Genomic DNA, 27,741 nt, shown 5'->3' with positions numbered 1-27,741 from the left:
TATATTAATGCAGGAAAGTCTGTTTTGAAGGTTTTCAATGTGTCTCTGCTCTTCTGTGGAAACACATACTTCAGCACAATAAAACGTGACCTCAGAGTGAGTTTTAAACAATTATTTGTTAAATATTGTCTGATTTGTCTCCGTCGTTACATGAGTTTGCAAATGCCGTTTCAGTTCTGTGTGATATGCGAAACACTCTTCACACTCTAGACACTTGTAAGGCTTCTCTCCAGTGTGAACTCTAATGTGAATCTTTAGGGTTCCTTTAACCGTGAAGCTCTTTCCACACTGAGGGCAGGTGAAAGGCTTCTCTCCAGTGTGGATTCTCATGTGATCCTCAAGGTTTGCTCTGTATGTGAAACTCTTTCCACACTGACGGCATATGTAAGGCTTCACTGCGGTGTGATTTTTTACATGATTCTGAAGGTGATTACTGTCAGTGAAACTCCTTTCACATTGATGACATTTAAAAAGGCTCTCCACCGAGTGAATCCTCATGTGATTATTAAAACTTTCTTTATGTCTGAAACTCTTTCCACACTGAGAGCATATGAACGGCTTCTCTTCTGTGTGTACTTTCATGTGGGTCTTCAGATTTCCTTTTACTGTAAAGCTCTTTCCACACTGTTGGCAGGTGTGAGGCTTCTCTCCATTGTGATCTGTCAAGTGGGCTTTAAGGTACTTTCTCTGTCTAAATCTCTTTCCACACTGAGAGCATATGAATGGCTTCTCTTCATTGTGGATTGTCATGTGGGCTCTAAGGCTTTCTTTATATCTAAATCTCCTTCCACACTGGGTGCATATGAATGGCTTCTCTCCAGTGTGAACTCTCAAGTGGATTTTAAGGCTTCCTTTTCGACTGAAACTCTTTCCACACTGTTGGCAGGTGTGAGGCTTCTCTCCAGTGTGAACTTTCAAGTGGGTATCAAGGGTATTTTTCTGTCTAAATCTCTTTCCACACTGAGAGCATATGAACGGGTTCTCTCCTGTGTGAATTCTCATGTGGACTTTAAGGGTTCCTTTTCTACTGAAACTCTTTCCACACTGTTGGCAGGTCAAAGAGCTCTCTCCAGTGTGAACTCTTATTTGGAGGTTTCTAGAATCTGTTTTATGAGTCTGTGAGGAACTAACAGATGTTTCCCCAGTCATGAAATCTTGACATTTCTCATCCTGATTTTTCTCTTCCATTTCATTCATGTCTTGACTCTCCTCTTTCAGCTTCATCAGGCCTAGGGTAAAAAGTAACAAAAACAAGTTAACATTATTTATACATGTAAAACATCAAATCCAACAACATGTATCCTAAATCTTATGCCCCCTAAACAACTGAAAAAGGCAAAATCTGTATCCCAAATACTTTCAAACTAGCAGTTATCAAAGCCCACAGTAGAGCACTGGATTGGGATCCTGCAGGTCCTAACACAAATCTTGAGGAAGCTGGTGGTTTTATCTTTGCTGCCGGTGGGAGCGGGAGGTCAACAATATCCTGCAGGTCCCAGGATTTAACAAGAATGGAGTCAACAAATGTTTAAAAAAAATTAAAGTGGGGGTTTTCTGTATGAAACCAAAACAAGGAAAGTCTGATATTCTGACAAATTACACAACAGACACAAATCTGGCACATCTGATCTGTTCTCCTGCGTCAAAGTAAGCTTTCCTTCAAAGAAAAAGCTCTAACCTCTTCTATCTGTCATTTGAGGTGCTTGATTTGAACACATTTACCTCATGGCTTGTTTAACTGAATGTAGGGATGCACCGATCCAATATTCAGATCGATATCGGCTCGGATATTGCCATTTTTGCCGGATCAGGTATCGGCCAGACGGGACAAATCCAAATCCGATACTGTGCGTGTACTATTCTGTGTTATTGTTAAACTCCACAAAGGGCACAAAAACATTAAAAAGCACCATAAAGTTTCTGTGCACTATATTCCAAGTGTTCTGAAGCCATTCTATAGTTTAATATGAGGTACAGATAAATATTTAATTCGTTAAATTAAAGTTCACATGAATTCCTCCCTCCGCTGCGGCTGTCAGTCATTCTCCATTCAGCATTTAGACTGCGTGTCGCGTTCGGTTATGACAGTCAACACAATGAAACTCTCTCCAAGATGAATCAATGTTTCTATTATTATACTTCATCAAAATACCGGTAATACAATACGCATCATCAATATATCTTCACTTTGTGCTTTGAACTTTTCACTGCGGAACGCTGCCGCTGCGCTCTCTGATTCCATGATGCTTCAAGCGCATCATTCTGCACACGGGATGCGCATAAAAGCGCTTTGTGCCGCTCTGTATGGGAGCCGTTCATATTATAATACTTTTGCGCAATGAAAGATTGTTAATAGCATTTGTTTTGTTCTGTCCTATGTTGCTCCATCATTTAAATTTTAATTATAAGACATTTAATAGCTTCTGATTTCGTCCACATTTTCATATTTATTTACAAACTTATAGGATAAATAAATAGGCCTAGGCTATGCACTTATTTATATTATGAAAAGAAAGTATTATGAAAAAAAGTTTAATAAAGTCTGCGTCACTTTTCAGTTTTCATCTGATCTCAACACTTTTTGAGGATTGTGAGTGAACGCGATCATCTCTTCCTCTTTACTACTTTACAGAAATAAAAATGAATGAAAATAAAAAATGTTGAAAGTTGCATTAGCTTACCGAAATCTGTATCACATCAGTTCAATCAGTGTTGTAAACAATGTCACGTATTTATTTACCTCAGAGAAGCCATTCGTTGACCATAAACTTATAGTCAGCAGCAAGAAAAATAAAACAAACTATTTAAAACAAAATGGATTAGAAACTTAATTATGTAAGCATAAGTATTATATAATATATAATAGAGTGGACAAACTGGGTGCGTGTAATCAAACGCATCGTTTTCATTTTATTCTGGAGACTGAACTCGCGCTCTGCTGCCACACTGGAGCGCACTGACCACCTACTGGACAAGGGTGGGAATTACAATTACAGTTAAATTCAGCCTCAGTAATCTGTCAAAATGACGGACAGGCTGCAGATTTTTTCCGTCACTTCTAAAAAAAATTCAATCAATGATGGAAAATTCTCGGTTAACGCGACCTTTGAGATTATATATTATATACACGCCACACTACCGCCGGTGACACTCCACGACTGCGGTGGCACGGTTGTCATGTCGACCGTCACAGCCCTAAGTGAGGCATAATGTTTATTAGCTAATTTAGCACTTTTCTTATTACTTGAATATCGGATCGGAATCGAAAGCGAAATTCTTGCTCCAGCACACACCTGCAGTTTTCAAATAAGCCTGAAGAAGGACTTGATTAGCTGGATCAGGTGCATTAAATTAAAGTTGAAGCTAAACTCAGCAGGGCTGTGGCCCTCCAGGAACTGAGCATTTCCCAAAAACATCTACAGTTGAATGTTCAGTCATTACCAACAGAGTTCACCAGAGCTTGCAACTGTAGTGGGCTAACAATGATTTTTGGAAACAAAAGCATCATTGTAGAAATTAACTAGCTAGTCGTGACTGTTTCTCTAAACTGTGGTAAGTAGTTCCCTTTCAGTAAGTCACTCTCGACGTCTCAATGGACCAAAGAATTGGGATCTCGCTAGAGAGACCAATCTACTTCGGATGCGATTACTGCATTCAGCTGCTCTGCCTGGAAGCACGGGTATAAAGGAGCAGCAGCAGGTACAAGCGCATATCATCTTTTCACTTCGGAGCCGAGCCGTTGGTGACCCGGCAGCCCATCAACGGTATAGCAGCTGTGGCGACAGGACGAGATGTCTCTGCTCCCTCCTTCAGGAAAGAGGGTTACATACGTAACAAAGACGTTCCCATTCAGTCGGTCACTCTTGACGCCTCATCGGACCAAGACGAATTGGGATCCCTACCAAAGCGTCACAGATGCTGCCGACTTCCAGTGCCTTGCATAAGACAGCCGGGCCAACTCGTAGATGGGACAGAGCTTACGCAGAGAGATGAACACTGCCCACTCATTGAGCTTGGATAACACTGGTGTAAGGATGGATTTCAGGACTGAATTCAAGATTCTATCCTGTAATAAAACAATAAAAACTCTCTAATCTGAAAAGAGGATCTGCGAGAAAGAGCACAGGACAACGCGTGGCTCGACCTCCTCTCCCCCCCCCCCCATGCTGAGTTTCTGACTCCTCACACCCTCTCTTTCCCCTCAGGCCATGCAATCCTCACAAATTTATTATCTTAGTTGTTTTAAGTGACATCAATGTAAATACGTCTGGTGCAACTGGTAAGATGGTTTCACTCCCACATCAAATAACAAGACCTGTTCTCCTGGTGTGGGAGATGCCCCAATAAAGATCTTTATTAACCATTTGTTTGATCCCCAAAACCAGGCGTGTGACCCTCTGGGGCACGAGAAAGGGTCCAACAAAAGCTGCATAAATATTTGGGTGCTAAATGTTTACTGTCCTTTTGTTAAGATTTGGATATTTAAAGGGATTTGGCAAACCACTCAAGGAAGAATCTGTAGTCAGAACATCCCACACCCTTGCTGTGTGTCTCTCTACTTGCCAGGTATGCTGACTCTTTGAAATTGCTTTTTACTATGTTTTAAAAAATTGTGTTTTGTATTTTCTGCTGATCAAGTTGTGTTATGTATTCTTTTAATTCTTTCAATTGATGTGTAATCCTGCCTGGCAAAATAAATGTTACATTTTGATTTATTTTGGACTCTCCTGAAAACATTGTTACCAGTAAATTATGGGAGGCTAATGCTACCTTAAATCTGTGTCCAGGGTAGAACAAACTGAAGGCGCATGAATGAAGGAGCAGTAGGCACTTCATCTGAAGACCTTTTGATTTCTATTTTCCACCTGATTTAGCAAGGTGTATGGAAGTGGCTAAATTAAAATACACTTTAGTTTTGAGTGAGCAGTAGGCAACCATCTAAAGGTATTAGTTAACTCATTACACCCTCTGACAAAGATCAGATTGGCCAGTTTATGATTGTGAGTTACCGCAACCGGGGTGAGTATCTCTGTGCGGCACTGGGTCCCTAATGAATGAACAATTGAAAGTATGCGATATTCAAAAAATCAAATATCTAAATTAAGTCACAACTAATCTAATGATCAACTGTTAAATCAGAAATGTTGTAAACTCAAAGAGTTTAAATTTGGAGTCAGATTAAATTATTCACGGAGTCAGAATTTAATTAGAAAACAACAATTTTAATAAATAAATTTGATTTTATAGAAGTGCCAGAAAAGACGTACACGCAGAATAACCTTCAACCAGGCCGTTGGATTCCTTCATTGGGCTGACGGGTGGAGCTTACACTGGGGAAATAGCACTTTTGCATAGGATAGGAAGCTGCAAAAGCCACATAATGGTGCAATAATCGCATGCCAATGTGCATTGGCTCATTTTAGTTACACTTGAAGTAGATTAGTCTCTCTAGCGGAATTCCAATTCATCGGTCCGACAAGACATCTCCGTTCCCTCATTCAGGAAATGAGGATCAAGCCTCAGGTATACTTCACTTTCCTTGCCCGGACGCATCACGCGTGCAGTCGTGCTTTTGAGTTTACTCGTCTTGTTTTTGAATCGTTCTTTACACACTCTTCTTCGACGACTGCACATTGTGCTCAAAACTGTGCGTATTGCCACCTTGTGGACTCTTCTTTCCTGCTTGCGCATGCGCTGATGCACACGCACTGTCTGCACGGTCTCGAAATTTTTGCTGCGCGTGGACGGGGTGTGCAGCCAGCCGCGAGCCCTCTGCATGACGAAAATTATGTCATGCGGACGGTGCACGAACACGGGGGGCTGAAGTGTACACGGGGCTTAACATTCAACAGTGCTGAGGACTATAGTTCGGTTTCTGTAACGAACAATGCATCTGAGGACTACTTAATTTTGTTTTATTTGATCTGGGTCCATTTTACGTTATACGCATTTATGCAAAAATGGCCCTGGTTGTTGACATGCTATATTGAAATGTATATATAAATAGAAATCAAGATGTATATTGTAAGAAAGCTAGCTTGTATTATTGTGCCAAAGAGCATAACGTAGTCTGCTTGTCACACTAACAAATGTCACACTAATGAATGTCAGTAGAGCTACGGCAAATCATTGCATTATGATGGAAGATGTGACCATAGTTGGCTATAATGCGCTATGGTAATGTACTATAATCACGCCATGATGCAGGCAGTGTTTAAATTAGAAAAAAGTAGAAAAAAATACTATGGTAGTCAATGGAGGGCGAGATCTGCTTAGTTACAAACATTCTTCCAAATATTGTCCTTTGAGTTCAGCAGAACAAAGACATTCATGCAGGTTTGAAACAACTTGAGTAAATGATGACAATTTCCTTTTCTGGGTGAACTATCACTTTAATTCAGAAGTAGATATTGGGTTTGATGTTAGCCAAAATAAAACAATTATTTTGTCCATTTCTTCTTCTTCGTCCATAAATATATTTAAAGAGATCATGACACAGAATGACTGAAGAAAGACTTAAATTAAATTAAACCAACCTGTTTGTTCCTCAGTATCTTCATGTTTGACTCTGAATGTTTCTTCAATCTTCACATCTTCACTCTCCTCTTTAATAAACTCCATCTCTGTTTGTTCCTCAGTTTCTTCATGTTTGACTCTGAATGTTTCTTCAATCTTCACGTCTTCACTCTCCTCTTTATTAAACTCCATCTTTATAATAGTGTGTCACGTGGATCTCAGTCGCTTCAACAGGAGTTTCTCTGTGTTTGGACACTCTGTCATGATTAAGATGAGAAAAATTACCAGAAAGAAAAACATCTCAATCAGATCTAGTTCAGTAGTTCAGTGCACTGGTGAGAGAGTCAGAGTGAGAGTTAATGGACTTAAATCATCTGTTTAGACTAAAAACACTCAAAACTAGCACTACAAATTAATTAAAAGAAGCTTGATTTCTCTATCATTACATGTCAGAGACCAAACAGCATGTAAAGAGAATAAGAAATGAAACTTCACTTCGGTTCATTGCTGTTATTTATGCACTTTTACACATAAAATCTTTGTTCTTTACTGTTATTAGATACATTAATATGTTAATTTAAGAAATCATTAATTTTTATAGTTCTCTCTATAATTGTCTGAACATGCTGCACTGATTTAAACACTTAATTTGATTAAAAACACAAACCTTTTTTTTTTATTTTACAAGACAAATATAAGACATTGTAATACATATCAGATCATATAAAACAAAGAATACCAACAATAACTAAAATACAAAAAGAAAATGTATACAAAAAAAAAGAAAAAAAGAGAAAAAAAGGATACAAAGTACTACATATTATTAGGGCAGTTACATGAACTTGAAAAGCTTCAGAATTTGTATTGTTTTAATAAGCTTTATGTCTTGTGATCTCATGTTTGAAAGAGTTTCAAAATATATTGTGAAATTGGTGTTATAAAATGTAATATATGAGGGTTTCTTTTGAGTTATTTTTGTCTTATGAATATAAAACTTTGCCAAAATAATTAAAAGATTAATAACATAATTTTGTTTTTGATAAAAATATGGATTTTGAAAACAAATTAAAATATCGTGGGGTTCTAAATTAAGAGTTCCGTTTAATTTTTTTGTTATGTCTATTTTAAAGTCAGTCCAAAAAAAAATATAAAAAATAGAAAAAGGGCAATAAAGAAATAAATTTTCAATATCCTCAGATGATGTGTTACAAAAAGTACATTTATCACAGACAGTATGGATATATCTACTAATGGTTGCATTTACAGGATAACATCTATGAATAATTTTGTAAATTATTTATTTTACTTTATTAGAAATGATATATTTATATGGTAAAGTCCAAATGCTGTGCCAAGATATACAATGAGGTTTAGGCCATTTTGATTGACATGAAGGAATGGATCCAACATTAAAGGAATTTCTTATAAAACTGTTATTAAAATGTTTATCAAAAAAGGAGAGACCATTTACAAAAAGTTGAGGATTTTGTAAGGTTGTATTACTAACATCTACATCTGAGAATTTGGTTAACATTATTATGCCATTGGGTATGAAAAAAAACATTTTGAAAAAGTTGTGGTATGTATATAATTGCCCATTTTTGTCAATGAGCTGGTTAACAATTAAAATGTTGTGTTGAACCCAATTATCCATGTACAATGACTTCTTATTATGAATATTATCATTGTTCCATATAAAACATCTGCTAGGAGAAAAATTGTGTTTGTACAAAAGTGACCAAAAGAGTAATGCTTGTTTATGATAATTTGCCAAAGCAACAGGAAGTTTACCAGTTATATAAGGACATTGCAATAAAAAAATGTATCCCCCCCCAGTTTTTCAAATAAAAAATATGGGACTACATTGAAAATACTTGTTTGATTTTTTTTTTACAAAGTTTTTAAGCCAATTAATTTTTAGAATTTGGTTGAAAGTAGTAAAATTAAGAACATTTAACCCACCATTAGATAATTTATTAACAAGAGAAAAAAACACAAACCTTTCTTCAGCAGAATCACAGATGCAGGAGTGCGGCGCAGCCTTATGACGTCATGTCAGCAGACCAAAATAAAAGTCCCGTTCACACGAAATAGTTCATATCAGGTTCACATACAGAAAACACTTTCAAAATATGATCAGATAAAAGTTTATTCAAAGGACAAATCACAGATTCCCAAAGCTATCAATACCACTGAAAATTATACAAACTACAGAGCATTAATTCTCATGAATAAATCATGAATAAATGTCAAGCATCTTGATCTTCATTAAAAATTTGCAGTTAAAAATTAAGTTTGTCATTGCAAAGAGATCTACTAATGTATTAACTAACAATATTATTATTATTATTATTAATACAGTAAATATATTTATAATAATAACTAAATCTGAATCATTGTCATGATGAATATATCCATCTTATTCCATCTCAGTTTCTCCACAGCATATAAGATCAATAAATAAAATCAAATGTCATCTTTGTTTTGTTAAGGTGCATTATATTGAAAGGGCCATGACTCTTAAAGTCCCGCAGATGCGCACTGCTCCATTTTTCTGTACAACCGGGACTATTGGAGTAGCCCATTCACTGTACTGTACCAGTGACAGTATTCCCATTTCATGACACGGTTCAGCTCCACTTTGACATTTGGATGAAGAGCATATGTAACGACTCTGGGCTGGCAAAACTTGGGTTTGTGTCTAGGTTTCAATGCTATTTTAACTTTTATGCTCTTCATTTCTGTCAACTGTTTAACTTCTAGTGCAGGGGTACTCAACAGGCGGCCCGTGGGCCGCATCCGGCCCGTCAGCATTACATTTGTGGCTCGCATCATGCTACATATAAATGTATTTTTATTATAATTTGCGTTCAAAATTAGCGTGAATATTACTTCGTTTTTTTACACGTACACTAGGGTAGGCGTACAGTGCGCGTGACGCTGTAATCATCAGCAGAGATCGCGTTTAGTGTACGCGCGCAGCACAGTTTTTCTAACCGCAAAGAACAATATAAACTGAAGGCACTTTGCACGCGCGCATTGAATAGTTTTTGCACTAATTTAGTTTGTCCACAAGGTTTCAGCACTGAAACGGGCTGTTGTTTCAGTCTGAAAAGAAACGGAGAAGACAGAACAAGAGTAACAACAAACACCTACCGTGTTGAAGAGCGCTCGTTTGAGGGGATTAAAAGATACCAGCAACTCTAATTTTAAACAAGTACAAAGAGATTTTATTGTAACTATTTGAGCGAAAAAGACTAGACAAGCATGAATCTCTCTAGTACGCATGTGTCGAGCACTTGTGTTCGTGAACGCCACCAAAGGCTCGAGACTGTGCGCGCAAGTAAAAAACAAAGTAACCTTATTTTTCCATGATGAAATGCAGTGTGTAAGTTGCCGAGCAGCATGAAAAACACACCTTTTATTCTTAATGTCAATGTGTTATAAATGTGGCATTCTGCTATTAACAGCTTTACACAATTAAGCCAAATATGGCAACAGCTCGACTACGCCACCCCGGAAATGGGCCGGGGACCCACGGGTACACAAAGTACCACACACACACAGATAAGCAGTGGCTGGACAGGTATCAGACGACAATGTACATTACACAAACTTTTATTTAATAAACATCAGAAAAATACAAGACCATTCTCTTTAATGTATAAAAGTTAAAAGAGGAGTACGATCACTCATAAAACTTGCACATCCATATAGACATGAGTTTACCGCTTCAAAACTGGGGAATTCGTCTTGCCTATCGGATAAACACAGCAAACACTCGTGCTCTCACAACACAGCACCAACAACACCCGTTGTGAACACTGCAAGCTGACAGCCGAACCACCACCACACACAGAGGACACTGGCTAATACTGGTACCCCAATTCTGAAGGGAAAAAGAGAACAGGATGAGACACAAGCGCACACATACAGTAACACTTTCCACCTTATGGTTTGACCAAAAATACGTAGCACATGCTATTAAAGGGATCAGTGTCACAAATCAATAGTGATCGTCCTAGCTGATGTTCATTAATTGTTAAGAGCACAGGATCATACCATAAATATGCATCAAATAAACAAACAGGTGAAACACAAACACTGGTTCCAGAATAAAAATGAGGTCAAAATAACAGCATACACAAAACGACACAATAGTAGTGACAAACACGTAGCGTTTCGCCCCCAATTACCCCCTTTAAATCCACAGATCGCGGAAATTCAAGTCTCTTGAATTTGGCTGGATGCGCCACCGATGGCCGGCAACGCGCTGTTGGTCCGGTCGTCAAGGTGATGACGTGAATTAGTGTTACCTGCAAAGCCGCAGCAATGACATCATCCGGTATACAGCAGAAGAACGGTCGAAGAAATCAACGCGGAGAGAGAAAGAAACCATCCAGCCGTCCGAAAACGTTCCAGTTCATGCATTCATTACAGCTAAGAGATGATATAAATCGTGTTGTTCAACAAGAGGAATTACGATGCTTAACCGCGCCCACAAAGCCTGCTGCAACACCTCCTGGCTCCCGTGTCACTAATAAAATATAAGACATGGCATTAAAAAAAAATAGAAATTACCATCCCATTAACCCAAACATGAAATGCACATACCTGCAAATAAAGACTCGCACCACCCCGCACACTCAATGGCGTGCAAGCCACAAGGTTCGCAGAAATAAAGTTGCTCAACGCGTCTACCATACTCCTCAGCCACACTGAAATACATGGGTGTCAAATTACCCCGTCCAAACATATGCAAGACTGCAGCTGCCACCAGCAACGCTTACCTTCAGGACATCAACACGGCACACCAGAAATGACGTCAGCACCGAGACCCCAAATGACGTGCCCTAGATGTCAGACTCATCCTTTTTTTTATACAGATGGAATGTACCATTTTGCTCTAATTAACGAAAAGTGGGGGATAACATCACCACATAAACATAAAGCAAGCAGCGCTCCCATTACAGATCTGTCATCACATCATTGAGCTCACGGAGAATATCTGATTTATCATGTTTACAACGTTGGTTATAGTTAGATAATTCATAAAATTGTGATTGAACATTAAAAAAAAAGAAAAAATATTTTTGGATTCTGACCAAATTAAAAGGTAGGTAATAATAATACAAATAATAAAACATTTATTCTCTGAGTATAAATAGGTGCTATAAAAAGTGTTAAAAAGGTGTAATGGAGTATAAAAAGACTATAAAAAAGTGCAATGTTTTCGTCTTATGGACAAACTCTCATCAGCCAGTGAACAACAGCCAGACCTTAAAAACTGCACTTTTAGTAAATAAACAGTAAAACTACAAATATTTTCTTAAGTAGGCCTAAATAAAAGTCTTACGATCCAAGTTATAATTTGTGGCCCTTCGCGTTTCATTTGGTTAAAATGCGGCCCTCTTGGCCTCTGAACTTGAGTACCCCTGTTCTAGTGTATTCAACTTGACTTTTTATTTCTTTGCAGCTCACTTTGCTCTGACACAACTGCTCTCTGCTATAGAGTGGTAGATAGCCCCCCCGCACAACATACAATGGAAGATCTGCTGTCTGCTTGCCCATTTTCACATGCACATCAATTACACCTTCAGGATGCAATGCTTGTCCAGTGTTTGGAGAACAACGTCAGCTGAGCAAAGCGGCATTGGGCATTTTTGCTGTGTTTCCACTCTTAGTTTTTCTGTCATTGCTACTTCTTCTGCAAACGTGACTGATATGGCCCATTTTCCCACATGTATTACATTTTTTGTCCTTAACCCTTGTGTTGACACTGTCACACACAGAACATGTCATGAGCAACAATACCAAAGTGATCATTTTCTTTAAATTTTCCTAATTAAAAACAAATCAAAATGACAAACGCCAAGTCTTTATGTGAACTGGTTATTTTGTGAAATTATCCACATGACTGATAACAGGATATTGCATGTGCCTTGCAGACAATGCTTTTACACCATATTAAACAATTAGGCAATGTACTAAAATAGTGAACAGTACAAAAAAGTAGCATATCTTATCAAGTTTGTCAGCTCGAGCAGAATGACCAGGGCCGGGGGAAGTGCTGGGCAAACTAGGGAATTGACCAGGGGGCAAGACCACTGGAGGGTGCCACAGGCTGCACCATGACGAGCACGAACATTGAATAATCGATGGCTTTGTTAAGAGCAGGTAATCACAATGAGAAGTTCAAATTCTAGTGGTGCTGAATACAGAAGGCATGCACAAGCAAGATGGAAAAGCTTGGAAAGCTATCCTAAATGAACTTTTTCCCGAAAGGTTCGGATACTGCTCAAGAAGCTAACCTTAGTCTAGCTAGTTCTAGTGCTTGTGGAGCAGTGACTAAAGAGCAGAGGGGTGGAAAGACGAAGGATGGAGACATGGCATGCTCTCAAGTCTGGAATTGCCAGTAAGAAAACTGAACGTAACATGGAGCTGATCAAGAGCGAGAGAAATCACTGGTGTGCCGTACTAACCAGAATCATCAGCACAATATGCCATTTAGCTGAACAGAATTTAGCCTTTCGCCTGATGTTTCTCACATTGAACAAATGTCAGTTATTCTGTGTAGTGTGGCTTGCGGGACATCTGATGTTTCGATAACAGAACACTTTACAGGACTGTGTGCCTATCAAGTGATCACTGGTTACTTTCAGAATTTGCATAAATAATGTGTAACTTATTTGTTGGTATTGCTTTGCTAATGTGCACACAAAGGTGTCATTGGTTAATTCACAGGTTAAATGCCTATTCTATTGTTTTACCACAAACTCAAATGATGGCTATCAGTACTACAGTAGCTGTTTTTCCAGTGTCGGGCCAGTAGCCTGGCCAGGTGTTTCCAAACACATTCCCGGAGCCTCCCCAGCACTGCACATTTTGTCTCCTCTGTCTAACACACCAATTTCATGTCTTGGAGTCTCGACTCATGAGCTGATGATCTGAATCAGGTGTGTTTGATTAAGGAGACATGGAAAACATGCAGTTCTGGGGAGGCTCCGGGAATGTGTTTGGGAACCATTGCAGTAGACAGGCTCACCTAGTTACCTTAGTAGTATTCTGCATCCCTCCACCACTCCAACTCCTAATTATTGCAGCGTAACAATCCTTTAACGGATTTGAAAAATGTTAATGTATTGATAATGTGTTATGTGTATGCAAGAGCAAAGAGATGTGTTTTTAGTCTAGATTTAAACTGACAGAGTGTGTCTGCTTCCCGAACAATGCTAGGAAGATTGTTCCAGAGTTTAGGTGCTAAATAGGAAAAGGATCTGCCGCTTTCAGTTGATTTTGATATTCTGGGTATTATCAACTGGCCTGAATTCTGAGATCGCAATAAACGTGAAGGACTATAATGCACCAAGAGCTCGCTTAGATACTGGGGAGCTAAACCATTTAGAGCTTTATAAGTAAGTAGCAAGATTTTAAAATCTATACGATGTTTAATAGGGAGCCAATGTAATGTTGACAGAACTGGGCTAATATGGTCATACTTTCTGGTTCTAGTAAGAACTCTAGCTGCCGCATTTTGTACCAACTGTAGTCTGTTTAAAAGCCGAGCAGAACAACCACCCAGTAGAGCGTTACAATAATCTAGTCTTGAGGTCATGAATGCATGAACCAACTGTTCCGCATTTGTCATTGAGAGCATATGTCGTAATTTTAGATGGAAGAAGGCGGTTTTACAGATACTAGAAACATGACTTTCAAATGAAAGATTGGTATCAAAGAGCACACCCAGGTTCCTAACTGAGGACGAAGGTTTAATGGAGCATCCGTCAAGTGTTAGAGAGTATTCAAGGTTTTTTCGTGAGGAAGTTTTTTTGTCCAAAGATTGGGATATCATTTTTTTCTGAATTTAATAATAAGAAATTTCTTGTCATCCAGTTTTTAATGTCAGCTATGCATTCTGTTAGTTTTGTGAATTTGTAGGTTTCGTCAGGGCGCGAGGAAATATAGAGCTGAGTATCGTCAGCGTAGCAGTGAAAACTAACACCATGCTTCCTAATTATCTCTCCTAAGGGCAGCATGTACAGAGTGAAAAGCAACGGTCCTAGTGGTACTCCATATTGAACTTGTGATCGATACGACATCTTTTCATTAACTACTACAGACTGATATAGTTCAGATAAGTAAGATTTGAACCATACCAAAGCAATTCCACTAATGCCAATATAGTTTTCAAGTCTTTTTAGAAGAATGTTGTGATCGATAGTGTCAAAAGCAGCACTGAGATCTAATAACACTAATAGAGAAATACAGCCACGATCGGATGATAAGAGTAGATCGTTTGTAACTCTAACGAGAGCAGTCTCAGTACTATGGTATGGTCTAAATCCTCACTGGAAATCCTCACAGATTCCATTTCTTTCTAAAAAGGAGCACAGTTGTGTTGAAACTGCCTTTTCTAGTATCTTTGACAGAAAAGGTAGATTCAAGATTGGCCTGTAATTTACTAAATCTCTCGGATCTAGTTGAGGTTTTTTAATAAGAGGTTTAATAATAGCCTGCTTAAAAGTTTTTGGCACGTATCCTAGTGTTAAAGATGAATGAATTATATCAAGAAGTGGAGCTACGACCTCTGGAAGCATTTCTTTCAGTAGTTTAGTCGGCATTGGGTCTAACATACATGTCGTTGATTTTGATGATTTGATAAGTTTAGATAATTCTTCCTCTCCTATAGCGGCGAATGATTCTAGTTTTACCTCAGGGACACTACAGTGCACTGTCTGAAGCGAAACTGTAGACGGTTGCATGTTTATAATTTTCTCTCTAATATTATCAATCTTGCAAGTAAAGAAGTTCATAAAGTCATTACTGCTGTGCTCTTTGGAAACGTCAGCAGTTGAATCTCTGTTTTTAGTTAATTTAGCCACTGTGTCAAATAAATACCTAGGATTATGTTTGTTTTCTATTAAGAGATTTGAAAAATTAGTAGATCTAGCATTTCTTATAGCCGTTCTGTACTCAATATTTTTTTCTTTCCACGAAAGGCGAAAAACTTCTAGTTTTGTTTTCTTCCAACTACGTTCAGCTTTTCTCACAGCTCGTTTTAGAGCCCGAGTGTGCTCATCATACCACGGTGTTGGATTAGTTTCCTTAATCTTCTTTAGACCTAAAGGAGCGACTGCATCTAATGTGCTGGAAAAGAGAGAGCCAATAGTTTCTGTTGCAGCATCGAGTTCTTCTAAGTTGTCAGGTATACTAAGGCGATGAAACTGCTCGGGGAGATTATTTATAAAGCAATCTTTAGTGGTAGACGTGATGGTTCTACAATATTTATGGCTGGGTGGTGATTTTGCAGCCTTGGCTAATTGTATTATACACGAGACTAGATAATGATCTGATATATCATCGCTCTGCTGTAGAATTTCAACAGCATCAATATCAATTCCATGCGACAGTATTAGATCTAGGGTATGATTACGACAATGAGTGGGTCCTGACACGTGTTGTCTAACTCCAATAGAGTTTAAAATGTCTGCAAATGCCAATCCAAATGCGTCTTTATTATTATCTACATGGATATTAAAATCACCAACAACAAGGACTTTATCCGCAGCCAGTACTAACTCTGATAGAAAATCAGCAAATTCTTTGATAAAGTCAGTATGGTGTCCTGGTGGCCTGTATACAGTAGCCAGCACAAATGTCAACTTACATAATGTTACATAAAGCACCATCACTTCAAAGGAATTATATTTGAAAGTCTTTTGAGTGATTCTGAATATATTACTATAAATTACAGCAACACCTCCCCCTTTGCCTTTCTGTCGAGGATTGTGTCGATAATCATAACCTTGAGGACAAGATTCATTTAAAATAATGTAATCGTCTGGTTTTAGCCAGGTTTCTGTAGTGTCAAAGTAGCCTTGATTTCAAACAGATAAAAAATTTTTATTGCCATACTCTTTTACAAAGAACACAAACAGGGTCTCACATTTACATGATTATTTATTTTAAGTATTTATAAGTGTAATTTTTTTTTTTATTGTATTTTTTTTTATTAGACCGATCACAATTGAATTGTCTTTCACCAGCGTGAATGAGCAGAAAAAAATGTCCAAACCCTTTTGTCACTCTGAGGTAAATGGCCAATGGTCAATTATGAATATTTGAATCAGTTAATCTGATTAACTTGATGTAGCTACATTAAAATTACAATCAATAAATCAGTTCATCCTTTGAACTCTCAGTATTGATTATTAATTAATTCTAAGAGAATGGTATTTTTCATGGCCACAGAAGAATATTTTTTTCTTAGCATTTACAGTGCTTTTTAATAAGCATTTACAGGGCAGGTAATAAGATCTGATCATTTAAGAGGCAATCTATTGCAGACAGAGAGTCAGAACCAAATATGTATTGTACACAAGTTTTATTAACTAAATCATGAACACATAACATACACTCAGGTCACACACATACATAGGTAAAAATGAGCAATGATACAGTTGAACCGTAAGTGGGACAGAAAATGGAGCTAAGGGAAAAAGTCAAAACCAATCTGGAAAAGATTCATCATCTTTTTTCTCAGTAATAAAGCACCTTAGCTAACAAAGGTGGTTCACAAATTAGTATTAGATCACTGTTTAGTGTTCAAATGTACAATACTTCCAAAATGTCTTTACTCTGTTGAGGAGCATCGGATCTGCAGGCTGTGGAGAAATCCTTGATGGTTTGGTTTCTATGTCATAATCAATATCTTCTGCTTTGGGTGAAGAAATATGAAACAACTTAAGCTGTTATTTTGACTCTTGTAGTAGGAAAGAGTTCTTTCTCCCTTCTAGATGAGACCATGGCTGGGGTGCAGGTTTAGGACTACAGGCCTTGACCTCAAGAGGTCGCCCTGCAGGGCATCAGTCCGTCAAAGCAAAACAGAGAGGTCGAAGGGTCGAAGTCACACCTTTTAGGGTTGACCTGACCAATGAGAAGGTTGGGTTTCGGAGCGACAACATTACTCCTGTGGGGGCTTTTTATGAGCCTTGTCTGATTTCTCAGTCGTAACATGAGTTTGCAAATGCCGTTTCAGTTCTGTGTGATATGCGAAACACTCTTCACACTCTAGACACTTGTAAGGCTTCTCTCCAGTGTGAACTCTAATGTGAATCTTTAGGTTTCCTTTGAGTGTGAAGCTCTTTCCACAATGAGGGCAGGTGAAAGGCTTCTCTCCAGTGTGGATTCTCATGTGATTCGCAAGGTTTGTTTTGTTTGTGAAACTCTTTTCACACTGACAGCATTTGAAAGGCTTCTCTTCAATGTGAATTTTTACATGATTCTTAAGCTGATTACTGTCAGTGAAACTCCTTTCGCATTGATGACATATAAAAAGGTTCTCCCCCGAGTGAATCCTCATGTGATTATTAAAACTTTCTTTAAGTCTGAAACTCTTTCCACACTGAGAGCATATGAATGGCTTCTCTTCTGTGTGTACTTTCATGTGACTCTTAAGATTTCCTTTTACTGTAAAGCTCTTTCCACACTGTTGGCAGGTGTGAGGCTTCTCTCCGTTGTGATCTTTCAAGTGGGCATTAAGGTATTTTCTCTGTCTAAATCTATTTCCACACTGAAAGCATATGAATGGCTTCTCTTCACTGTGGATTGTCATGTGGGCTCTAAGGCTTTCTTTATATCTAAATCTCTTTCCACACTGGGTGCATATGAACGGCTTCTCTCCAGTGTGAACTCTCAAGTGGGCTTCAAGGTTTCCTTTTCGATTGAAACTCTTCCCACACTGTTTGCAGGTGTGAGGCTTCTCTTCAATGTGAATTCTCATGTGGACTTTAAGGCTTCCTTTTCGACTGAAACTCTTTCCACACTGTTGGCAGGTCAAAGAGCTCTCTCCAGTGTGAACTCTTATCTGGAGGTTTCTAGAATCTGTTTTATGAGTCTGTGAGGAACTAGTAGATTTTTCCCCATTCATGAAATCATGACATTTCTCATCCTGATTTTTCTTCTCCATTTCGTTCATATCTTGACTCTTCTCTTTCAGCTTCATCAGGCCTAGAGTGAAAAGTAACAAAAACAAGTTAACATTATTTATACATCTAAAACATCAAATCCAACAACATGTATGCTAAATCCTATGCCCACTAAACAACTGAAAAAGGCAAAATCTGTATCCCAAATACTTTGAAGCTAGCAGTTATCAAAGCCCACAGTAGAGCACTGGATTGGGATCCTGCAGGTCTTAACACAAATCTTGAGGAAGAAGGTGGTTTTATCTTTGCTGCCGGTGGGAGCAGGAGATCAAAAATATACTGCAGGTCCCAGGATTTAACAAGAATGGAGTCAACAAATGTTTAAAAAAATATTAAAGTGGAGGTTTTCTGTACAAAACCAAAACAAGGAAAGTCTGATATTCTGACAAATTACACAACAGACACAAATCTGGCACCTCTGATCTGTTCTCCTGCGTCAAAGTAAGCTTTCCTTCAAAGAAAAAGCTCTAACCTCTTCTATCTGTCATTTGAGGTGCTTGATTTGAACACATTTACCTCATGGCTTGTTTAACTGAATGCAATGTTTTTTGTCTGTAATTCTGTTTCCCTTACAACAGGGGTGTATAACTTAGTTGGAGGGTCACAGACCTGCAGAGTTTAGTACAATTCTTGCTCCAACACACACCTGCAGTTTTCAAATAAGCCTGAAGAAGGACTTGATTAGCTGGATCAGGTGCATTAAATTAAAGTTGAAGCTAAACTCAGCAGGGCTGTGGCCCTCCAGGAACTGAGCATTTCCCAAAAACAACTACAGTTGAATGTTCAGTCATTACCAACAGAGTTCACCAGAGCTTGCAATTGTAGTGGGCTAACGATGATTTTTGGAAACAAAAGCATCATCATTGTAGAAATTAACTAGCTAGTCGTGACTGTTTCCCTCTCGACGTCTCAATGGACCAAAGAATTGGGATCTCGCTAGAGAGACCAATCTACTTCGGAAGCGATTACTGCATTCAGCTGCTCTGCCTGGCAGCACGGGTATAAATGAGCAGCAGGTGCAAGCGCATATCATCTTTTCACTTCGGAGCCGAGCCGAAGTTGGTGACCCGGCAGCGGTATAGCAGCTGTGGCGACAGGACGAGATGTCTCTGCTCCCTCCTTCAGGAAAGAGGGTTACATACGTAACAAAGACGTTCCCATTCAGTCGGTCACTCTTGACGCCTCATCGGACCAAGACGAATTGGGATCCCTACCAAAGCGTCACAGATGCTGCCGACTTCCAGTGCCTTGCATAAGACAGCCGGGCCAACTCGTAGATGGGACAGAGCTTACGCAGAGAGATGAACACTGCCCACTCATTGAGCTTGGATAACACTGGGGAAACACACACTTTTGCATAGGATAGGAAGCTGCAAAAGCCACATAATGGTGCAATAATCGCATGCCAATGTGCATTGGCTCATTTTAGTTACACTTGAAGTAGATTAGTCTCTCTAGCTAAATCCCAATTCGTCAGTCCGACAAGACGTCTCCGATCCCTCCTTCAGGAAATGAGGATTAAGCACCGGGTATACTTCACTTTCCGTGCCCGGACGCGTCACGCGTGCAGTCGTGCTTTTGAGTTTACCCGTCTTGTTTTTGAATCGTTCTTTACACATATTTTATTTATATTTTAAACTCCTTTAATAAAACAGCATGAATTTTTGACACGCACATACTTTGTTATTTGTTACCTGTCCTTTATTTTGGCAGATAACTACTTAGGAAAAATATATCTGTTTGGACACTGATTAAGACATTGTTGCGTGTTTCATGAATTATATTCTTTATTTTAGTAAAACATGAGTCACTGAATAATTTCGCTCCCATTATTAAAGGCACGATTTAGCTAAATCATTGAAACTAAAAAGAATGGACGGATTAATAAAACGTCATAAAAAACTGCAACTCCTGCAACCGCATTTAAATGCAGGAGTGTATTCTATTCCTTAAAATATCACATATCAAATTCAGAAACAACACATTCCAGCAGATAAATTGCCTCTTATTTAACACAGACCGACAAATTTATTATCGAATTGAGATATTTTTAGGTACAATTATTTGCTGAGTTTAAGTTCATTTTTGAGACGTTTCTGATTCTCGCAGAGAGACAGCTGAAAGCTCACCCTGTTTTTTTATTTTATTTTACTGAAGCACAAGGTTTTGTTGTTATTGTGAGCATACATAAATAAAAGTAGACCCTTTGTAGTCTTGCACTAATCTGTAGGCTATCGCCAAAAATGACCGAAGGCCTGTTTCGTCGGCCAGAGGGATAAAAATGTAACCAATTTAGTTTCATATTTACTGTATATTTAAATATTGGGCTATAGCCTAATTATATATATATATATATATATATATATATTTTTTTTTTTTATTATTATTATTTTTTTAATATGTCACCAATGTTGATTATGAAAAGTGAATAGCATGACGGATGCACAATATTGGGAGACATGCAGCGGGTCAGACATGAGTTTGACAACTTCATTAAGTTTTGTTTTATAGTAAGCCTTTCTTTGACGTGAATTTCGTTTTGTAGAAATTGTATCTTAATTTCAATCAATGTTTCATCAACCAATTGCCTATATTTAATAATCAGGAAGAAAACCAAGAATGTCGGGTGTGGAATGGATTGCGTAGCAAACAACTCATGTTTCCACGGCCTTTGAATAAGGCTGAAGCAATAGACATCTTTCTATTTTATTTAATTTCTTAAATACATGTCTTTGTTAATTAATTGATAAGACGTTTTGGTCTAACAATATATTTTAGCTGGTCTAAATTCTAAGTTAGACACAAATTTGCATATAGGCTAGGCCGGAGGTCGGCAACCCGCGGCTCTTTAGCGCTCCCCTAGTGGCTCCCTGGAGCTTTTTCAAAAATGTATGAAAATGGGGTGGCATATATTTTTTTGTTTTCATAAGGTTTCTGTAGGAGGACAAACATGACACAAACATTCTTAACGTTTTCCAATGCTGTAAAAATGTGTATAATATTACATTTCAACATTTCTGTCAACGAAGATTTGCGTCATAGCCTGCGACACACGTTTCAGTGCGGCGAGGGTATGCATCAACGTCACTTTCCCGCTGTACTGAATGGCAAAAGAACTTGCTGCGTGACTGGATTTAACAGGGGAAACTGCGAAAACTTGAGTAAAATAAACGATTACACTAAAGGTTGGACTCGAAAGTGTTTCTTACAACTTGTCAAATAAACTTAATCCATGGATACTGACATGCAGCCAAGAGTCGTGTTTCCTGACATTTATATGTGCCTGATTTAGACGCTGGGGAAATACATAAAGCAAATCTGCCTGTGAATATTTTATATAACTACAATATAGGGAGGTTTAAATCCGCGTAATCACTTATATCAATGTTATATATATCGTCATACTGTCCAGCCCTAAAACACATATAGTTTTGTATAGTTTTTGTCAGTGTTTATTTTGAAACACACAATTATGCAGAATATAAGATGGAATATATTTAATTGATGATTTGACAACATAATATATAACAATACAATATATATGGAATGATTTTTACCTCAAAATCCAACAATTTGACCCAAATTGATAACTGCAAATCCATGAGAGCGCTTCAGCTGCGCAGCATTTTTTTCCTTTGAGACGCTTTGTTGCTATGATACGGAATATCTGCGGCACTGTTACTTATAACTGATTTTACGGGTAATTTGTTTCAGACTTAAAATGTTGACACAATGTTAAATTACTTTGCTATGTATTTTTGGAGAGCAGCAATATTAATTTCTCATCTGCTTGTTAATGTCGTTGTACAGTAAGAATGTGACAGTTGGTTGGTGTTGTATTTGTCCCGCCCCTCCTCCACTATGATTGGAAAGTGACTAAAAAGTGACAGTGATGAGAGCAGCGTTTTACTCAAAGTTGAATATACTTCACCTTGAGGCAACAGGTAAAAACAGGTAAAAAACGCTGAGCTCTCAGCGCTTGAGCGTGAGAAAGACGCTCAGCGCCTCGTTAGGCCGTGTGTGCACCAAAGCGTTTTTAGCCAGCTGAAAACGCGCTCTGCTTAAAACGGCTATTGTGCTGCCTTCATATAAGGCTTATAACGTTATAAGACTTTTATTTTTTTGCGGCTCCAGACAGATTTGTTTTTTTGGTCCAATATGGCTCTTTGAACATTTTGGGTTGCCGACCCCTGGGCTAGGCTATATAAGGTTCCCTTTTAGACATGCGCGTAAATTTTCAGTAATTTCGATCGGTGCATCAAATGATATAGGCCTAAACTAAATTCATGTATTTACAGTAAAAGAATAAAGAAATAGCCTAACTCTAGACTTACTGGCTAGGATATTTACGTTTGGGCAATATATAATAATAATAATAATAATATCTCAGCAAAGACCTTAATTGTCTCGCACATGACCGCTAACAGTAACACAGTAGCACAGCGCGTCAAAGCTTGCTATTGTCTTGGCTACCTTACAAACGGTGATGGAAACAACAGTGAATTTTCACCCCTTTTGTGGTAATTTAGCACTAGTTTCTGTGGTATTCTGCTTGCATTTTTGGGCTTCAGTTGGATGCTTTATTTTTCTCTTTAGTCAATTGAGTTTAGTTCTAAGAAAAGTAAAGGCTAAATAGTAAATAATCTGCGACGGGGCCCATCATAGGGTGGGGGGTGTCCTGTACGCCCATGATGTAATGGTAATACATCGCTTACAATGGGTTCATGTTAACTACTGTATGATTATCAGACGATTTTAATGTGTCAATGTTTCAACTATATCGTGCAATTATAGCTATGTAACAATCTGATAAACTGCAATTGTGCCGTTTGTATCCATTAACACGCTCATAAACATTACAAAAAGAAATGTCATGCCATAAGCTACACAAATATGAACAAAAAAAACATTGATATCCCAATAATCAACATTTTGTTATTCAACAAGTGCTAGGTTATTAAGATAAAACGTTTCTGCTATAGAGTTTGCGCCTAATCTGTCTCTTCACAATGGACTACACAATGCATATGAACATTTTATAGGCCTATTTGTATTTTGACTGCAGTTAAGAGCAAAATGACGAGAACATGTTTAACATTGGAAGTTTAAGATTTTTATTAAATATTACTTTGTGCAAAACACATAGGCATCTGTACATTGTATCTCTATAACATAATAACATAAATCATTAAATTATAGTTCAGATGAACCGTACAAACCCAATCTTGTTTTTTGCTATTTATTTAGGCCTATTTATTTATATCAGCAGATCTGTGTTGATTCAGTTCATTTCAATAACTGCTGATGTTGCAAACTGTGGTTAAGCTGTAAAGCAGCTCGAAAGAATTGACCAAGATATGTAACATTATGGTTCCGTATATTTATTAGAACAATAACTGTATATAATCTGCCATCCAATGTTCCTAAAAGACAAAGAAATAAAATAAAAATGTTAAAGAAAAACAAACAAAAACAACAAACCGATTGTGTTCCATTTATATATCAATGTATAATTTTTTACATTATCTTGTGTGTATAAAAAGCACTCACCCAACCTAACAGTGCTTGACAAGTTTGAGATGGGGGAAGGGCGCTTTGTTTAAAATGTTTGTCACCGAAGCCATTAATCCAGAGGGCGGGAGACTCAAAATATTAGCCTTAGCTATGCACGTGACAGACCTTTTTGCAATCTTGGTGCTTTTTGTTAATTTTAACATCCTGATCTGATCATATGAAATAAGCTGACGAAATACACCATTGTTAGACTCTGTTATGAGTATTTGCAGTAAGTTTCTTTATTTGTTTGTGTTATGGGGATTTGCAGAAGTTCCGAATGGGATCAACCCTCCCCCCGCGCGGAGGGATTTTTTTTTAAAAGTCTGAGCATCAGGTTTTGTTTTTTTTTTTGTTTTTATTCTGCAAGAAATGTTATGAGTTTAGGAAAAAAAGTTTGCACAATAAGCCACTACGCAAATTTGTGTCTAACTAGACCAGCTAAAATATATTGTTCAACCAAAAACATCTTATCAATTATTTAAGTAATAAAGACATGTAATAAAGTAATAAATACATTTAATTAAAACAGAAAGACGTATATTGATTCAGCCTTATTCAAAGGCCGTGGAAACATGGTTTGTTACCTGTCCTTTATTTTGACAGATAACTACTTAGGAAAAATATATCTGTTTGGACACTGATTAAGAAATTGTTGCGTGTTTCATGAATTATATTCTTTATTTTAGTAAAACGTGAGTCACTGGATAATTTCGCTCCCATTATTAAGGCACGATTTAGCTAAATCATTGAAACTAAAAAGAATGGATGGATAAATAAAACGTCATAAACTGCAACTCCAGTGTATTCTATTCCTTAAAATATCAAATTCAGAAACAACACATTCCAGTGGATAGATCGCCTCTTATTTAACACAGACCTACGAATTTATTATCGAATATTAATATGAAACTAAATTGGCTACATTTTTATCCCTCTGGCCGACGAAAGCGCCGGCGCGTTCTGATGGATTTTCTTCTCATGAGTGAAACAACTTAAAACAGGGCTTCTTTCATTTTTCGCAATAGCCTTCAGATTAGTGCAAGACTACAAATGGTCTACTTTTATTTGTGTACGCTCACAATAACAACAAAACCTATATGAAATAAAATAAAAAAATAAAATAAAAAACAGGGTGTGCTTTCAGCTGTCTCTCTGCAAGAATCTGAGACGTCTCAAAAGTTAACTTAAACTCGGCGAATAATTGTACCTAAAAAGAAAGAAATATCTCAATTCGATAAGATATAGGTTTGTGTTAAATAAGAGGCGATCTATCCGCTGGAACGTGTTATTTCTGAAATCATGGCCAGTTCTTTTGGCGCTCCTGCACACGCGCAGTTTTCACACAGACAATCGAGCGTTTCGGTCTGGTAAAAGAACAAAACAAAATGCACACAACGTGTCCTTGCTCTTGATGTACAATCACAGATGAACACCTTTGGTTTTAATGAGTCAATTTGCCAAAATATTTATTCCTGCCGGTATTTTAGTCTGCGACATCAAAATCACTAAACATTACATAGCATATATAAAAATAAAAAAAAGCAAAATCAATAATAAAAAATAAAAAAATCAAGAACAATAGCAGTTAATAAGAATTATTGCTCTTAATGCGGTCTAAATGCTGGACCGTTCTCATTTCGCTCCGCATATGGAACTTGAAACCAAAATGAAAATATTAAATTTTTAATCCATGTGTGTGTGCGCTCCTATTATATATATATATGCCTAGTAATGCGTGTTTAATGACAATAGCATGCAGTAAGACTTTGTGTAAAGGTCTTTCTTTTAATTTTTGATGCATAGACTGTAGCCTAAGACTATTCCACGTTTTGAAATTAACTCTCACTTTAAATTTTCTAATGGTTTTTAGGGATGTTAAAATGATATATTATAATATTATTGTTGTTTTACTTTGTCCTTTCATCTCCGTTTACAACCCGACATTTTATTATTACAGTCACTTTCCAATCCAGTCCCTTTGCGCCACCTGGCGGTAGTTTTTTTTTTTTACATGCAACTGAATTTCAGTTAACGCAACGGCCCTGCGGCGGCGGTATGCACGGCGGTAATACCCATTTTGGTTGTCCACCTACTGTAAGGCAAATCATTGCATTATGATGGAAGATGTGACCATAGTTGGCTATAATGCGTTATGGTAATGTACTATAATCACGCCATGATGCAGGCAGTGTTTAAATTAGAAAAAAGTAGAAAAAAATACTATGGTAGTCAATGGAGGGCGAGATCTGCTTAGTTACAAACATTCTTCCAAATATTGTCCTTTGAGTTCAGCAGAACAAAGACATTCATGCAGGTTTGAAACAACTTGAGTAAATGATGACAATTTCCTTTTCTGGGTGAACTATCACTTTAATTCAGAAGTAGATATTGGGTTTGATGTTAGACAAAATAAAACAATTATTTTGTCCATTTCTTTAATTTCTTTCCCCCCTAAATTAACATGCAACACAAATTGCGTCCATAAATAGATTTAAAGAGATCATGACACAGAATGACTGAGAATGAAACCAACCTGTTTGTTCCTCAGTTTCTTCATGTTTGACTCTGAATGTTTCTTCAATCTTCACATCTTCACTCTCCTCTTTAATAAACTCCATCTCTGTTTGTTCCTCAGTTTCTTCATGTTTGACTCTGAATGTTTCTTCAATCTTCACGTCCTCACTCTCCTCTGTAATAAACTCCATCTTTATAATAGTGTGTCACGCGGATCTGTCGCTTCACCAGGAGTTTCTCTGTGTTTGGACACTCTGTCATGATTAAGATGAGAAAAATTACCAGAAAGAAAAACATCTCAATCAGATCTAGTTCAGTAGTTCAGTGCACTGGTGAGAGAGTCAGAGTGAGAGTTAATGGACTTAAATTATCTGTTTAGACTAAAAACACTCAAAACTAGCACTACAAATTAATTAAAAGAAGCTTGATTTCTCTATCATTACTTGCCAGAGACCAAACAGTGTGTAAAGAGAATGAGAAATGAAAGTTCACTGAGGTTCATTGCTGTTATTTATGCACTTTTACACATAAAATCTTTGTTCTTTACTGTTATTAGATACATTAATATGTTAATTTAAAAAATAATTCATTTTTATAGTTCTCTCTATAATTGTCTGAACATGCTGCACTGATTTAAACACTTCATTTGATTAAAAACACAAACCTTTCTTCAGCAGAATCACAGATGCAGGAGTGCGGCGCAGCCTTATGACGTCATGTCAACACACCAAAATAAAAGTCCCGTTCACACGAAATAGAAGTTCACATACAGAAAACACTTTAAAAAAAAAAGGTTTATTCAAAGTTTATTCAAAGGACAAATCACAGATTCCCAAAGCTATCAATTCCACTGAAAATTATACAAACTACAGAGCATTAATTCTCATGAATAAATCATGAATAAATTTCAAGCATCTTGATCTTCATTAAACATTTGTAGTTAAAAATTAAGTTTGTCATTGCAGAGAGATCTACTAATGTATTAACTAACAATATAATATTATTTACTGTATCTGAATCCTTGTCATGATGAATATATCCATATATTTGTTTTGTTAAGGTGCATTATATTGAAAGGGCCATGACTCTTAAAGTCCCGCAGATGCGCACTGCTCCATTTTTCTGTACAACCGGGACTATTGGAGTAGCCCATTCACTGTACTGTACC

General features: G+C 37.5%; 1 protein-coding gene and 1 long non-coding RNA gene across 2 annotated transcripts; both read right to left on the bottom strand.

Moving 5' to 3' along the window:
- On the bottom strand, positions 1–27,272 carry LOC137025122 (zinc finger protein 585A-like). The gene is made up of 5 exons (XM_067393154.1): positions 27,238–27,272; positions 26,593–26,827; positions 17,484–18,525; positions 6,537–6,712; positions 1–1,229 (listed from the first exon to the last, which is right to left on the bottom strand). The coding sequence occupies exons 2-5, from the start codon at positions 26,762–26,764 to the stop codon at positions 112–114; spliced, it is 2,508 nt and encodes an 835-aa protein (XP_067249255.1). The 5' UTR covers positions 26,765–26,827; positions 27,238–27,272; the 3' UTR covers positions 1–111.
- Positions 10,226–11,309, bottom strand: LOC137024686 (uncharacterized). The gene is made up of 3 exons (XR_010895732.1): positions 11,131–11,309; positions 10,833–11,053; positions 10,226–10,405 (listed from the first exon to the last, which is right to left on the bottom strand). It is a non-coding gene; the product is annotated as an uncharacterized lncRNA (long non-coding RNA).
- Positions 27,273–27,741: the final 469 nt, after the last annotated feature.

Source organism: Chanodichthys erythropterus, chromosome 8 (genome assembly GCF_024489055.1).
Source record: "Chanodichthys erythropterus isolate Z2021 chromosome 8, ASM2448905v1, whole genome shotgun sequence".
In the NCBI taxonomy this organism is placed as follows: Eukaryota; Metazoa; Chordata; class Actinopteri; order Cypriniformes; family Xenocyprididae; genus Chanodichthys; species Chanodichthys erythropterus.
Note: the sequence above shows the minus strand (reverse complement) of the source record. Positions and strands in the feature narration are given on the sequence as shown.

Bases quoted from the DNA above. Each gene is read 5' to 3' on its own strand.
- LOC137025122 (XM_067393154.1), bottom strand. From the start codon at position 26,764: ATGGAGTTTATTACAGAGGAGAGTGAGGACGTGAAGATTGAAGAAACA. The intron at 18,526-26,592 runs GTTGGTTTCATT...TTTTCACTCTAG, and splicing joins AGAAACTGAGGAACAAACAG to GCCTGATGAAGCTGAAAGAG. The intron at 1,230-6,536 runs GTTGGTTTAATT...TTTTTACCCTAG, and splicing joins AGATACTGAGGAACAAACAG to GCCTGATGAAGCTGAAAGAG.